General features: G+C 34.7%; 1 protein-coding gene across 4 annotated transcripts in view; it reads left to right on the top strand.

Annotated features, from left to right (window-relative positions):
• Nucleotides 1-15,151, top strand: part of LOC125678251 (tripartite motif-containing protein 2-like) — a 36,123-nt gene that overhangs the window by 4,359 nt on the left and 16,613 nt on the right. The window contains exons 2-5 of one of the 4 annotated variants that reach the window (XM_048916542.2): nucleotides 1,159-1,279; nucleotides 1,428-1,538; nucleotides 3,792-3,917; nucleotides 4,014-4,094. In XM_048916542.2, the coding sequence (XP_048772499.1) occupies nucleotides 4,041-4,094 (54 nt within the window). In that variant the 5' untranslated portion in view covers nucleotides 1,159-1,279; nucleotides 1,428-1,538; nucleotides 3,792-3,917; nucleotides 4,014-4,040. Of the gene's footprint in view, nucleotides 1-234; nucleotides 1,280-1,427; nucleotides 1,539-3,791; nucleotides 3,918-4,013; nucleotides 4,147-9,184; nucleotides 9,508-15,151 lie in introns of those variants that run through there. The other 3 variants (XM_048916543.2, XM_056154047.1, XM_048916545.2) reach the window with 3 other exon arrangements.

The raw sequence follows: 15,151 nt of genomic DNA, 5'->3' as shown, positions 1-15,151 counted from the left end.
CAGAACCAGGTCTGATAGGGATTTGAAATCTTAAGAAATAATAAGAGGATGATGGTACTGACAAACCAATATCAAGGTCAAGTAATTGCAGTGACCTTTCACCTTGAACTTTAGAGCCAAGACTGATAGACATGGGATCTTCAGAAATGATGAGAGGATGTTGAGACCTAAAATCTAGAATGATGCCAATTTTATTAAAGGAAACAAAGAGATTTTTGAAAATTTTCAAAATCAAGATCTTTGTGATTTAGATTTTTTTTTTATAATTGGCATAGATTTTGTGCAAAGGAGTTATTAATGTGAGGGAAGGTAGTATAGTAGTACTCAGAAAAAAGCCCACTTTTATACAGCCAGTGTTTGAGGCTTTATAATCAGCACATTATAATGATATCATGTTCATATTGTATTGGTGAGCTCGCCAGGATCAAAAGAATCTGGGTGATAATGTCTTTAAGGCTGAAGACAATTAAAGGAAGGAGGGACATTTAGGGTTGTATGGACCTTGGATATAAGCTGGGATAGTTCTCAGTAATTGGAACACCTAACTAGTAATGCAGGGTTCAATGACCAGTCCAGTCATACATTTTTTCCTTTTCTGTTACATAGTATATAATGATAGAAGACCAATCAGAAGAGGAATATTTGACTTAATTAATTATGCCTTACTAGTTACTAGTACTTCTTCCAATAGAGGCCATGCATGAACACAGAAATACATTGTACAATAGTATGCATTCACTTATTAAAGTTTCTTCTGCTTCTAGTAGACTCCTTTTGTGCAACTAGTTTTTCAGCAGTTTCAAATGTTGCTAATTCCTCTGATAAAAGGTAATGGGAATTTTGATTTTGATAGATACTATGTCAAAAAGATGAACTTCAGTTGCTCAGTATGAAATATGCTGATACTCAGTAAGTGGTAAACTAATCAGTCCTCGGGATAAAAACTGAGAACTTTCATATATATCTGAATTTCAATTATACTTAAAATCTAAATCATTTCATCACAACAAATGATTTGATTTGAATAAGTTTTGTTGCATCAATGGTATACAGAGGGATTATATGCATATATTCCTGCTTTATAAACATACTTGTCCTTAAACCTTTCGGAAAATCCTTGTATATTGTAAAAAATAAGAATATGAAAATATATTTTAGAGGAGGTATTCTATTGACGATGGTGAATATTTGAAGAGAATTCCATGGGTTGGTATGATTGGCACTTAACACATTAGAATGGACGATTTTCTCCCAATATAGAGGAATCACCTGTGGATTGGTATGCAGGCTTACATGGTTATTCAAATATGCATTGTTGAAAGCTGTCTTTGATCAATTAAAAAAAACTTACATAGCAAATATATTTATGTGCTAGAAAGCTTATTGATTAATTGTGTAAGAATCTGTAATGCCCTTATTCATTGCAGGTAAAATCAATCACCCACTTCAACAAGTCTACTGTATAATTACTGCAGGTGAACTGAATGATGCAATTGGAGAGCATTTCTTTTGTGATGTGTCCGCATTTTAAATGGCAGGTTAGGCAGTAATTTTCTTACTATGTTTCGAGGGGTTCTTTCATGTTACGGCTATCTATTTCCGGGGTAAGAACTGTACATCTGGACTGAAGAGAGGGTTAGCTATAAGACATAATATTAAATTCCCAGTGTCATACTCATTCAGGTATTTAATTTGAGTGCCAGACATGACATAAAGCATAGTTTGTTATCTGATTCATTCAGATAATTATTATGAAATATGTGTACATTTCTTATATGCACCTGTAATTTCAAATGTATATTTAGAAAATAGTGTTTACCCATTGTATAGAAGATATGCCAATTTAGGAGTAAATGTCTAGATTGTGAAAATTAGTGCCAAGTTACAATTGCATCAATTGATAGTGAATGTGCATGATTAGCATAGAAACAACAACAAGAATTGTAAAATTAATGGCCCTTGGCCTTGGGTTAAGGATTCAGACCTTGGGGTGGGGCTCAATCGGTCACTTGGTGAAAATGCAATAATTCTTGTAAAAATCGCCATTACTCCAGAGTATCTATTAACTGACAGACTAGTTATACATGAGTATAGAGGCTTCAACTAAAGCTGCAAATCCCTGGCCTACTGGTGAAGGATTCAGTTCATAGAACAGGTTGAAATTGGCAATGCATTGAAACTGCATTTAAGATCTTTTTGGTTGTTGTAGACATTGTTAAGGCATTTGTTTCAAAGCCAGGTTTGATTCTCAACTCTGTTGCCGTGTCAAACCTAAGATGTTTAACTTAGGTATATCTGTTCCTTCACCATGTGTCCAGCATCAGAAGTGAAAGTCACATGTCTTTCAGATTTGACCTTAGATACAGAGGTCCTTTGTCACGGTAGCCATTTACAAAATAAAGAATCTCTTGAGCAACATGCATGGGTCAAAATTTGTGGCTTTTCACCTGAAGCTGGTGATGTCTGTATATGCAAAATTCTTGAATGGGAACGCAACATAAAAAAATCATACAATCACAAATTTACATCACAGTTAAAAATATGAACAACAGCATTAAATAAAGAAATTGTGTATGTTGAAACTGAATACAGACATACATTGAAAGCTGCAGTAGCTGTTGGACCCTTGCACAGAGACGCTGTATTGTAATTTCAGGGCGTCATATGATTCGTAAATGATGTCACAGTTGCCAAACTCTCTGAACGGAGACTGTATTTTGAAAATTGTGAGGCATCATTTGATTCGTTAGTGATGTCACAGTTGTGAAACTAATACACCCTCTGAACAGAGACCAAATGTAAAAAATTTCAGAGTGTCATTTAATTAGCTTTTATCCAATCAATTATCTACAAATTTGTCTGAAGCCGGATAAAAAATAACATACAAACAAATAAAAATCTTCTTTATCTCAACACATACTAGACACTCTGGTGCATATGTATGATTATCATGAAAGTTGTTACAAAAATTGTAAAATTCATGGCCCCTTAGTCAGTGGTTCAGGTCTTAGGGTTGACTAGCTTTGTCATAAAGTAAAAATGCAATGATTTCTTTAAAAATATAATTCTTTACTCCTGAACATCTAGCAGATGAATTACTTGGTGCATGGCTATAATGAGTGAGGAGTTGTTTACTAAAAGTGTGAAATTCATGGGTCAGTCGTTCAGGCAGATGAGCAGAGCTAAATTGATCCTATGATGAAATTGCATGGAAAAATCTTGTTTCTTCTGAACATGTAGCTGATGTATTCCTGCAGTGTGTAGTTATGATGAAGAAGGAGGCATCTACCAGAATTGTGAAATTCATGGCCCCTGAATCATTGGTTCAGAGCCCTGAGATTAGTTATATACATGTATGTATAGTAGATCTTGAAGCATTCAAACTGAATGTGTACAAAAGTTCTGAAAGTATTGGTCCCTGCTTTGGGGATGGAGGCTTTGGCACAGAATTGTATGGATTGTGTCTGAAAATTCATGAGTTCTAAAACAAAAATCTTCACAGATGGCAAAATGTTCAGCAGACTGTAAGCAAAACATATGGAAAAATGTTAAAGAGCAGAATATGAGCAACAGTTACCTGATGATTTGGGTAACATAGGATCCCCATGTGCAAAAAAATTGAAGTCTTAGAAATATAGTAATTTTATATGTAATTAGAAAGCTAATGAAAAGCATATTTACTTAGGGGAAGGGATGGGGTAGTCAGGTGATCAAGTCCAATCTTCAACATTTTTTTTTTAAATCCGAGAAAACAATAGGATATCATGATGATCATCACTTCTGTTTTAAAGGAAAAGATGGTCTTAGTTGCTAGAGGAAGACCCATGCACTTGTGGCGTGCATACATCAACAACAAGCAATAATTCCAGACATGACCAGTAGAGCAACAGTCTTTCCGAAGCTTTGGTGCACTTGAGGTCTGAAACTTTATTTTATACATGCTAACATTTTAACTTGGAGTTTGGCTAATGACAACTACTAGATTTATAGCATTATCATTATCTTCTATACAGGTCCACGGTTCTATTGTTACACCATTAATGTGGTTTCCAGACAAACAGTCATTTACTAAGAAGATGATGACACTAACAAAGGTGAAAAATCACTTTTGGAAATGGTCAAAGATTAAGATACTAAATAGAACAGGTAAGTAAAGCCAAGGGCAATTTCAACTGTGCTGCAACATGAATTCTGAAATATTAGGCCAAACAAAAGAATGTTTGTTTATGATTATATCTTTAAAAAACATAGAGTAGGTAAGTATATTTCATTTTATTTTAAAGTTCAAGGTATGACTGCTTTTAAAACTACTGGTAAGTCTCTGCTAGTCCAAAAATATCAAGGTCACAGGTACTGACAGACTGATAAAAAAAAGGCTGACAGACAAAACCAAATACAATATGTCCTCTGTCTCTGGTCTTTGTGGCATAAAAACTTGTAGATGACAGTAGTGACCTCTCTTCTATATTGACACACAGTTGAAATTTTAATGCCAAAATGTTAGATGTCAGCTCCACTGTCCAGCAGGGATTTTTCTTACCCTTTGAGAATTGGGCTGGAGTCCTCCCTTGAATTGGGGATTTTATAGACATTTGAAGGAAATTATAAGATTTTTATATCACTGGAATGTTTCCACATATTAACACTTCATTTTCATGTTATCAAGTAAAATTAAGAGATTAATTCACTTGCACAATTAGTATATTATTAGATTACTATGAAGCCCCTTAGATTTTTGTCTTACAACTTTTAGTACTCCCATTGCTCCTACCTGGCTAGTGTAGAGAATTATAAACAATTATAAGTTGATGTTATTATTTTTTTTTTATATATATATATATACAGAATTTATCATTTCAGTTTGCTTTTTACAAGTTCAAACCCATGAACTTTCAAACTTCAACACTACACACCTGGTCTGTCTGTCTGTATGTCAGGACCTTGTAGGCATAATGCAAAATGAAACATAAGCTCCAGGACTATACAATCACCTTGATGAGAGGAAGATGCCTAATGTTTGTCAAGGTCAAAGTCATAGTATCAGTTAATAGGAAAACCTTGTAGGCAGAATACAGACTGAACTACTGGAGCTAGGATCTTACGGTTTGGTACACTTAATCACCATCATGAGAAGAAGCTGTCTTTTGTTTTTTAAGGTCAAAGGTCAAGGTCACAGTATTAGTTAATAGGAAAACATTGTAGGCAGAATACAGACCAAACTATTGAAGCTAGGATCTTTCAACTTAGTACATTTGATCACCTTGATGAGAGGAAGATGTCTATTGTTTTTCAAAGTCAGAGGTCAAGTTTGTATCATTTGAGAGGAAAACCTTGTAGGCAGAATACAAACCAAACTATTGGGGTTAAGACAGTCAAACTTGGTATACATTCTCCTCATGCCAAGTGGAGGATGCATATTGTTTTTCAAGGTCAAGGTCGTAGTTTCACTTAGTAGGATAACCTTGTAGGCAGGATACTGACTGAACGGTTGGGGTTAGGACCATCAAACTTGGTACACATACACCTTATGCCAAGTGGAGATTGCCTATTGTTTTTCAGGGTCATATGTCAAGGTCATAGTATCACTAAGTTGAAAAACCTTGTTTTCCTTTTCCAAATTTTTTTCGTTATGAATACAAGTATTGCCCTGAAATTTTGTCAGAACCTCTCTAAGAGAAATACAAAATCAGTTCACATTTCAACTTGATTGGTGCACAATGACCTACTTTAGGGTTAAAAGTAGGTCAAGTTGTTTTCTGGATTTTTTCTCATCATGGACACAGATATTGCACTGAAGGTCTAACGGGCATATGTTGTACCGTTTGCGGTACTGTAGTTCATCTTAATTAAAGAACATTGTCGACTTTGAATGTGGGACCTTTGGAAATGGCAACAATGTGAAGTATCATATGGATACATGAACTATTAGTACTTTATTATATGCCCTCGCCAGAAAAACCAGGTGTGTGAAGTGCATGACAGAATGACATTTTTTTTTCATTATTGTGAAATTAGAAATTTTTGGATTAAAATTAGGATAATAAGTGTCACTTTTTCAGCATTGGTAATGGGGTTTAATATCAGCCCTAAAAAATTCATGCTTGTTTTTGTGCACTTGACATAGAGTGAGTTTGGGTGGGGTTTTCCAATAAATATGGAAATCTTAGTTGTTCTATCTAAATTATTACTGAAGATGAGACAGGATTTTTCCCAATGTGATGACTTATGTGTACACATTCATTTTTGCAAGATAAAATACCTTAGGCAGTTCGAGGGTCAGCACTTAAGTTAGGGATACCCACGGTCTGAAAACCATAAATAACGATTAACAGACATATAATTCATTTTGGCCTAATAAGATTGTACATTATGTAATTTTAAAACTTATTTGATCAAGATAAGCTTCTTCTTCATTTATCATTTAAACATCAATGACATTTCATAAGTCACATTATATAATTTGACTTTATCAAGTTTTTCGATTCTTATCTGAAGGCAATGTTACAGTGTTTTGTATACTTTAAATCTGTTTGATACAAATTGTATGTGTTTAACAAAATTGATGATAACAAATGATGGATATTTAAATATGCACTGTTATGTATGAGTGTGTAGAAATACAATATAATGCTACTGAAACCGCAGTTGACTAATGCATAATTCATACTGCGTGCAGCAGCATTACTGCAGTAAGAGCAGCATGCTCTGGCATGCTTAGGAAATCAGCTTAATCATTATAACTGTACTATTCAGTCTCCTACAAAAATCAATACACAAAGTAAGATATGATTCAGAATTCCCCTCAGTCTCCCCCACTTATTATGTAGCAGAAGTCCATGTCGTTAAAACTGGTGGAGCAAGGCAACATTGCACTTCATTGATAGGTGTGTCTTTTGAATGAACTTAAGGATATTTGTGACATCTGGTAGGTACATCTCAGACATGTTTAAGACAATGGAGTGGTATTTTTTCGCAATGTCTGACTATTTTGGTTTAAAATTTGGTGAGAGGAAAAAAAATCAATAGAGCATCATGCCATCATAGGAAACGGTGCGTTTATAATGATTTATGCCGGTGCCGTATTATAACTTAATGGACTATGTAAATTGTGTACAAGCCAAATAAGGTATTTAAATATTTGTACATTTTGTACTACTCACTCTCATGAATCACGAGGAAGATGGTGAACTGATTTTGTTCTTCTGTCTGGAGGGGGGGGGGGGGGGGGGGGGGGGGGGGTATGGTAATGTACACCCTTTTTCTTCCTTTTTCAAATTTGGTAACTGCTGTTATACATCACTTAGATTTACTAGTATTCATAATGAAAGTCATAGCATAGCTGATACAGTCATAGAAAATGTGTTTGAATGGTAATTCTTGTTGATACATGTGCACTCATTTGTTATGTGTTTATTAAAAAAAAATTAGTTTCATTGTGAGTAATGTGTGAATACCTTATATGATGAAATTTTGAATTAGCATCATAATGATCATAAAGTTGTTTTACCCAAGGTTAGAATATATGAATGCTACTAATGCAGGTACATGCACATACAGTAATGATAAAATATGAATGTCGCTTATATACATGTATGAATGCCGTGATACATGTACACATAAAGTAATGACAAAATATGAATGCCGCGATACATGTTCACATAAAGTAATGACAAAATATGAATGCCGCTAATGCATGTACACATACAGTAGTAGAATTATAAATGTCGCTGACCTATCTTTTATTAAATCTCTAAGGAGTGGTCATTGTTTTTGGATAGGTGATACTTTAGGTGCCGTCCCAACATATCGGAATTATAAATAGACAGAGTTTTATTTTAGTCAACAATATGTGTGGCTTCAAGCATGTTTTAATGTCAAGTATCTAAATTTTGTGACTGAGAGGAAAATCAGAAGTCAACATCATGAGAAAAAGTGTAAAAAGAGATGTTATCCGGATCAATTTGTATATTTCAGGAAGTATTTACACAGCCCTATCCACCAGCCGTGATCTGAAAGATTGGCATCAGATTTCTCCCCTCTCTGGCCTTTGATTTTAATGGCAAATTTATATTGACATGTTTTTTGTTCACATGCTTCAATAATTGTCATATCCATGTATGTTGTTGGAGGCATGAATAATTGTGTGACAGATGGAGATAATAACAAGCCTTTCTTATAAGCTACAACGGACCAAAGACCGGGTTATCGGTCAAACATGTACAGCATGGGCATTTCATTAGATGACATCCTTGTGATGTGATTTAGAGTATTTTTTAATTCTGAGATAGATAGGTGCTACTGGTTTTTAAAGTGATTTACACACAATACTCTTCCATGTCTCCTACATGTTTGGACACACAGGGACAGAAGGACTAATTTGAAGAATGTTCAGGACTCTGATACCCCTCATTATGTTAGACTAGAGACAAAACGGTGTACCTCATGTTGCCACACAACCTCAATGGCTGTTTTTTGGGCCTTAAAACTTTACCTTCATTTTAAAGATAGCTTTGATGTAATAAGTTTCTCTCAGAAAATCAACATATGATTTTTATGATCAGACATTGGGGACTGAATTGAGAATAACTGGTTTGTTTGAAGTACTTTGGCTGTTTGATCTTTTTATCTGTAGAGATTTATGATAAAAACTGGTGAATAATATTTACATGTAACACAACTGATATATTGCTAGTATACCAGTACTGGATATGGGGGTGGTGTAGGGTGGGGGTCACTGGTATTAATATACATGTAATTCAAAAGTTAATCTATGGAGGTCTAAATGTTGAGAAACCAACAGCCCGATTACATGGCCTTATAGATAATAATTGAAAGCTTTCGAAGCTCTGAGATTAGGCACTATAGTCCTAAGTTACCCTGTCTTTGAGACTGTAGATTAGACTCCTATTCCAGTTTTCTATGGAAATCAGCATTACATGAATATTCTTTAAACATTCTGGTGCATTATTTACCAATCAAACGTATTGTCATTCAATCCAATCAATTTCTCATGTGACCGTAACAATCCTTATGCAAATAATGTAATTAACATTTTATTGGCATTGATTATCAGGACCTGACAATCCAGAGTTTGTGAATGGAAACCTTTTGGGTTTTTTATGGAAACGATGGACTTTAAGTTTAATGGTTTTAGGATTGACCTTTTCTGTGAGATTCTACAGCCTGGAGCGCCGATTAACGGTGTTTGTACGGAATAACTCGGAGTGATATTGCCCTTAGTTGGTTCCGGATAACCTGGAGAGATTGAATCTACAAAAGAGGCATTGATTTTTTTCTTGCTCTAAACGAGACTGCTTTCATTGATTCACTGGGAGTCTGGCAGATTACTCACTGCTTGCTGACATTGCAGTATCATGTAATTGGCATCATCTCTTGGTACAAAAAACCCACCCAATTATAGATTTCAGCAGCTTGTTCCTAAGGATTTCAAAGTCTTCTAAGGAATTTGTGGGATTTTCAGATGTCTGACGGCATCATGCTTATAAGGTGTGTATAACTGGTTTTCCTTGGTTATCTGTACTGGCATGGCTTACAGTGATTGTGGGGGACATATTGTTATAAAGTAGTGTCATTCACAACATGTTCACTCATCAGAGGTGACAACAGGCAGGTTCACTCGAGGGCAGCTGTTGTTTGATACAGCTCGGTCCCTAACAGTCTTGCGCTCAGTGTATCAGTCTGATGTTAAGTACTGTAATCGTACTTTTTTTTTTACATGCAGTACTCCTTTCTGCTAAGTCCATGGTTACATAAAATCTGCATAATTTCGTACCAGCAGACTTAAAGTAAGCAAGCTACATGTATTTTTATGTAATCCATTATGCAACTCAGCTGAATATCATACTTGTGGACCAAACCAAAACTGATAATCTGCGAAATGATTCTGTGGAATTAAATACAGCTACAGTATATATGATATTTGTATATATTTTGATAATACGCAGAGCATCCACAAGTTTGGCCTTTCCTTTGATTTGAATGATGTGCCATTTTTTTCCCCGACTTTCTCCACCGTTCGTTGGGTTGAAGAGGTGGTATATTTGGTGTCTGTGATTTTCCTCTAAATCTCCCTCTTCTGTTCTGTTGTTAATCCAGTCCCAAATCTCACTCGCAGAACACTCTTGTTGCCTTCAACTAGTTTGTTCAAACCCCACCAGTGATCCAGTTAGATTTTCTTTTTCCTGAAGTGATAGAACAGCCTTCATTTTCTGCCATTTTGACAATGTACAGCAGAGAATAATCTTGTCATCATTACAAGCAGTGAATATATTTATTCTATTAATTTTTATATGTCTGTTAGTTCCATCCATTCATCCGTTTGGGGTTTTCTGTTTCTATTTTTTTCCCTGTCACATATCATGCTGAAACTTGCTGTGTAGCGTCTTTATGGGCCACTCTAGATCATGTTGCAATTTTGATCTAGCTATTTCAATCTCTTATAGGAGTGTTTTGCCACTATTTGAAATTTAGTATTAAATGGAGGGTACATGATTTTTTTGTCTAACTTCTGTCACAGTTTTCAAGTGAGGATCTTTTTATTTTACAGAGTGTTTATATGGGTATTGAAGATGTACATGTGGCAAGGATTTTGATTTTCTTTAATTTTTGGGAAAGTTGCAGGTTTTTGAATTTATAATCACTTTTGAGGAAATGTTACACAGAGAGTACATGATTTGTCCATCTAATTCCTCCCAAAGCTTTTAAGTGAGGACCTTTTTATTTTACATATTGTTTGTATGGGTATTGAAACCATGCATGTGGCAAGGATTTTCATTTTATTTAATTTTTGAGAAAATTACAGGTTGTTAGCCTTAGTTAGTGATTAGGACATATTACAATGTGAGTACATGGTTTGTCCATTTAACTCCTCTTACAGTTTACAAGCTAAGGCCTTTGTAAACAACTTGAAGATGTGCGTATTTCAGGGTTTTGATTCCCAACAATTTTTTAATTGTCTTTGATGTTTGAAAAAATTACAGGTTGTTGAACTTCGTCAATTTTGGAGAAATATTTTACACATGGAGCTCTTGGTTTGTCTATCACAGTTTTAAAGCTACGACCTTCTATTCATACAATGCAACAGAAAGTATGTCTTAGCTTAACAATGACTGATACTACCTTAAGTGTAAAATTCTACAACTTATGGCGAAAGAAAAACACTGTACATAAGCTAATGTCAGGTGTATTATATACCGTTTCCAGTGCTCTTGTTTTATTAATGATGTATTATACACAATGATATTCTTCGTTCATTTACTGACAATATAATTATGAATTATTGGGTATTGATCTTATTTCATATCATGTTTGCGTGAAAGCGGAAGTGACGTTTTGGCAGAGCAACAACAGAGCATATGTTCTGCTTAACTAAGAAGTACCAAGCATGTGTGTTGATTACCGGTAGGAGTTTTAAGCAACAGACTTTCCTAAGACTATACTAAAGAAAATGAAGCATATATTTAAGAAAATTCTTAAAAGTTTTATACATACAAGTCCAGGTATTTGTTGTAAGGTAAATGCATCAATATGGCAGAAGCTGATCAAAATTGAATTTCAAGACAGTGATAGGCAGTCTATTAGGCTTGTAGGATGGAGTACATTTAAAATTGATTGATTGTATCTTGTTTAATGTCCCTCTCAAGAATTTTTCATTCATATGGAGACTTCACCATTGTGGTGAAGGGCTGAAAAATTTAGGCCTATGTTTGGCGTTTACGGCCTTTGAGCAGTGAGGGATCTTTAGCGTGTCACACCTACTGTGACATGGGACATCCTTTTTAAGGTCATCTCTGAGGACCCGTGACATTCACACCTGATGCCGAGCGTTTGGTGATGGAACTGTCACTATCTGTTTTAACGACTTAGGTCTGTTACGGTCGGGATTCGAACCCAGACCTTCCGCATGCAGGGCAAACACTCTACCACAGCGGTGTCACTGAAAGGAACCAGACACTCCTATAGACCAAGTCAGGATGTTTTTCGAATGTGATCTTTTAAATTTAATTTGCACTTTAGGTCTTTTCTGAAGGATATGATCAGTCCATGCTCTTCTAAATAAGATAATTAAGGTCCATATATATCTTAATAATGTTTACATGTATACCTTAGGAGTGGGGGGGGGGGGGTGGGGGGGGTGAAAATTGGGGTCACAATAAAAGTGACATGTACCTGAACAGTTCAATAAATTGTTCTTAATTTTTTTATGTACTCTTCAGGAAAACATTAAGCTCAGAAAATAGATGTGACCATCTAGGTATGTTGATAAGTAGATAATGTAAAATTTATGGATGTGTTTGGGTTAACAAAAAATTAAATTCCACTGAAAAGTAGGTGTCAAGTTTCCATATTAAACCGTGTTAAAACCTTCTGATATAGCACACACTTCCTGGTGTTTTACCATTGAGATGAATAAATTCCTTCTTCATGGCTATATAATCAGACAATCTTATACCTATTAACCCAGTATTAACCAACTTTATTCAAGATTAATGTCGAGATCTGAATATTAGTATAATGAAGAATAGTAAGCCCATTTATCCAGCATCAATAGCAATTTCATGGGGATCTTGGCATCAATATCTGTAATGTTTAGCCGAAAGATTAGTAACCTTGCTTCATGACTTATGAGTTATTGTACTAGATATGAATTTGTGTCATTTAATTCAATTAATGTTCAACCTCTTGTGAAAAAAATTCAGTCTTAATGTGTTTGTAACAAGTTTCATTTCTCTGCTGCTTAGTTAGTGAAGAAAAAAAGTGAAAATTTATCATTATGTTCCGCTGGTGCTGTCAAATATCATATCCGGGTGTGTGAGGACGCTACTGGGTTGATATTAGTGGCTGCCTGTGTCACCTGTAACGAAAATTATAGGTGTTATCCAATGTGGGAGACGTGTATGTTGATAGATTGAGATGGAGGGTCTAGATTCATGCAGGGCCCCCCTGCAGGTGGGGATGTAAGAAACATTATACTTTTTAAAGTGACGATTTGTTATTTTAATGATCCAGTTACCATCTGACATTGTTGGCCTCTTTGGGCATGTGACTATGACACCCTCTAGGGGGGCTCAAGTTCTCGTTCAAATTAACAGGGTAAATGGCACTTTCTGAAACAAGCATTTCAAATAATTATTTGTTTGAAGTATTTGAACAGGTTGATATTATGTATCATGAATCAATTATTGAATGTAATGAAGAATGAAATCATGTAATGGGTTTAATACCACCACTGAGATATACATAATGAAATTCCATTTTCTCATTAATGGTATCATTGATGTAAATACATGTTATATCAATGTATCGCATGATAACATTTACTTGTTTCCCAGCAGATATGGATACAGCATAACATTGATATAAAATATGAAACGAATTAGGAACGTTACATCAAGCATGTCATTTACATTGTGTTGGCTGGGAGAGTTACTTCAAGCTAACTGTCATTTACATTGTATTGAAGGTATAAAATTTCAAGAGAATAGTGATGTATGGTACATTCATTTTGGACAAAGACTAAAGAATTGCTTTAAAAAGATAAGTACTGAGAATATATAGAGAATATATTAGCCTTTTCCACCCCTTCTATTTGACAAAAATGTGAAATACAACTTTGCAGATTGAAAATTTACAACAGATTTTACACCTTCTGTTCAACTTATATAGTTAGGGTGTAACACATTTGAAATCAATACATTGATTTTTTTGGTCAAAGGACATGCAATTCAATCTTCATTGCATGCAAGTGTATAATTCACGCCAGGGATCCATCATTAGAACTATAGGTGTTTGCTCATGTCCTCAACATTTCCATAAACCAGGTGTGGAATAGCTTTATTAAATTTGTTTTAGTTTTTCAGAAGGATTATTTAAATTCTTCAAGGGCATTTAGGTCAAGAAATTTTGATACTGTTTGTTTAAAAAAAACATATATAGATATTAATTGCATATTATATGGTAAGGGAAGACCTATACTGCCATTCATGCTTAAGCTAATGATTTAGGGCATACGTACCCTAGCTGGAATATGAAGTGATATTTTTATTATAATGATGAAGTAGCATGAGAAGGGGAGATAAACAAGCTTGTGGAAGTAGGATTTGGTCATTTTTTAACCCTAATGTTTATTTGGTAAATGACACAAACATGAATATCATTAAGGATGCAGACCTCAGTTTGTAAAAGTGACCACAAAGTCAGGGCCAGTACATGAGAGAAATTCATTCCAAACTTTAATTCAGTTGAAATATTGAGTTGTGGAACACCAAATATAGAGAAAATATGAAGTTGTGGAACACCAAATATAGAGAAAATATGAAGTAATATTGGATTGAATACACATACATTTATAGTTTATACTGTTGATATTTAGGTAGTAAAGGAGTCATGATAAAAACAAGTCAACTTCATGAAATAATTTGACTTATAAACATGGAATACCGAGACAGTTAATCATATTTGTATGATTTATCTTGCAATCACTCATTTTCTTTTTAAAAATGTTGACATATGCTGTCATTTAGAAGATGTTGTAAAAATGTATTGCTGTAGTTTTTATGTAATATGAAACAAAATGAAATGTTCATAGGGGTAGAAATATAGGTAGGGGTTAGTAGGGGTACCAGTATACTAGGTCTAGTCAATACAGTGACTGTCTGTGGTGGGCAGGAGAAAGGACCGAATTAATGTGATGTTAGCTATTAAATTACTCTGTCATATTTAATTAAGGGTTTAGGGTACATTGTACATTGTATGTGGGGTTTTGGGGGGTAGGGGGGGTTACAAATGATTTTATCATTTTTTCCCTTAATGAAATAATTGATTTTCTTTTTAAGTGGAAAATGTTCAAAACTTTGTAAACATAAAGAGTTTTTTATGCATGTATAGGGACTGCCCAGACTTGTAAAATGATGTATTTAAGTATTAAAGCTTCTTGTCCCTATTAGCCCGTGTTACGTATGTCTCAAAGCAGTGCGGATGTCACGGCTTCTTAAGGTCCAATGAGATCAGCCAATGAAAAGTCAATAAAATAGCTGCAATGGGACAATTTTCCTCTCCCAAGCTTTTAATTTAAATTGAAAGTTCCCGTTGTTTGATTATTTAAAAGTTTCCCACCTGTACAAATGAAGAA

Source organism: Ostrea edulis, chromosome 2, assembly GCF_947568905.1.
Source record: "Ostrea edulis chromosome 2, xbOstEdul1.1, whole genome shotgun sequence".
Classification (NCBI taxonomy): Eukaryota; Metazoa; Mollusca; class Bivalvia; order Ostreida; family Ostreidae; genus Ostrea; species Ostrea edulis.
Note: the sequence above shows the minus strand (reverse complement) of the source record. Positions and strands in the feature narration are given on the sequence as shown.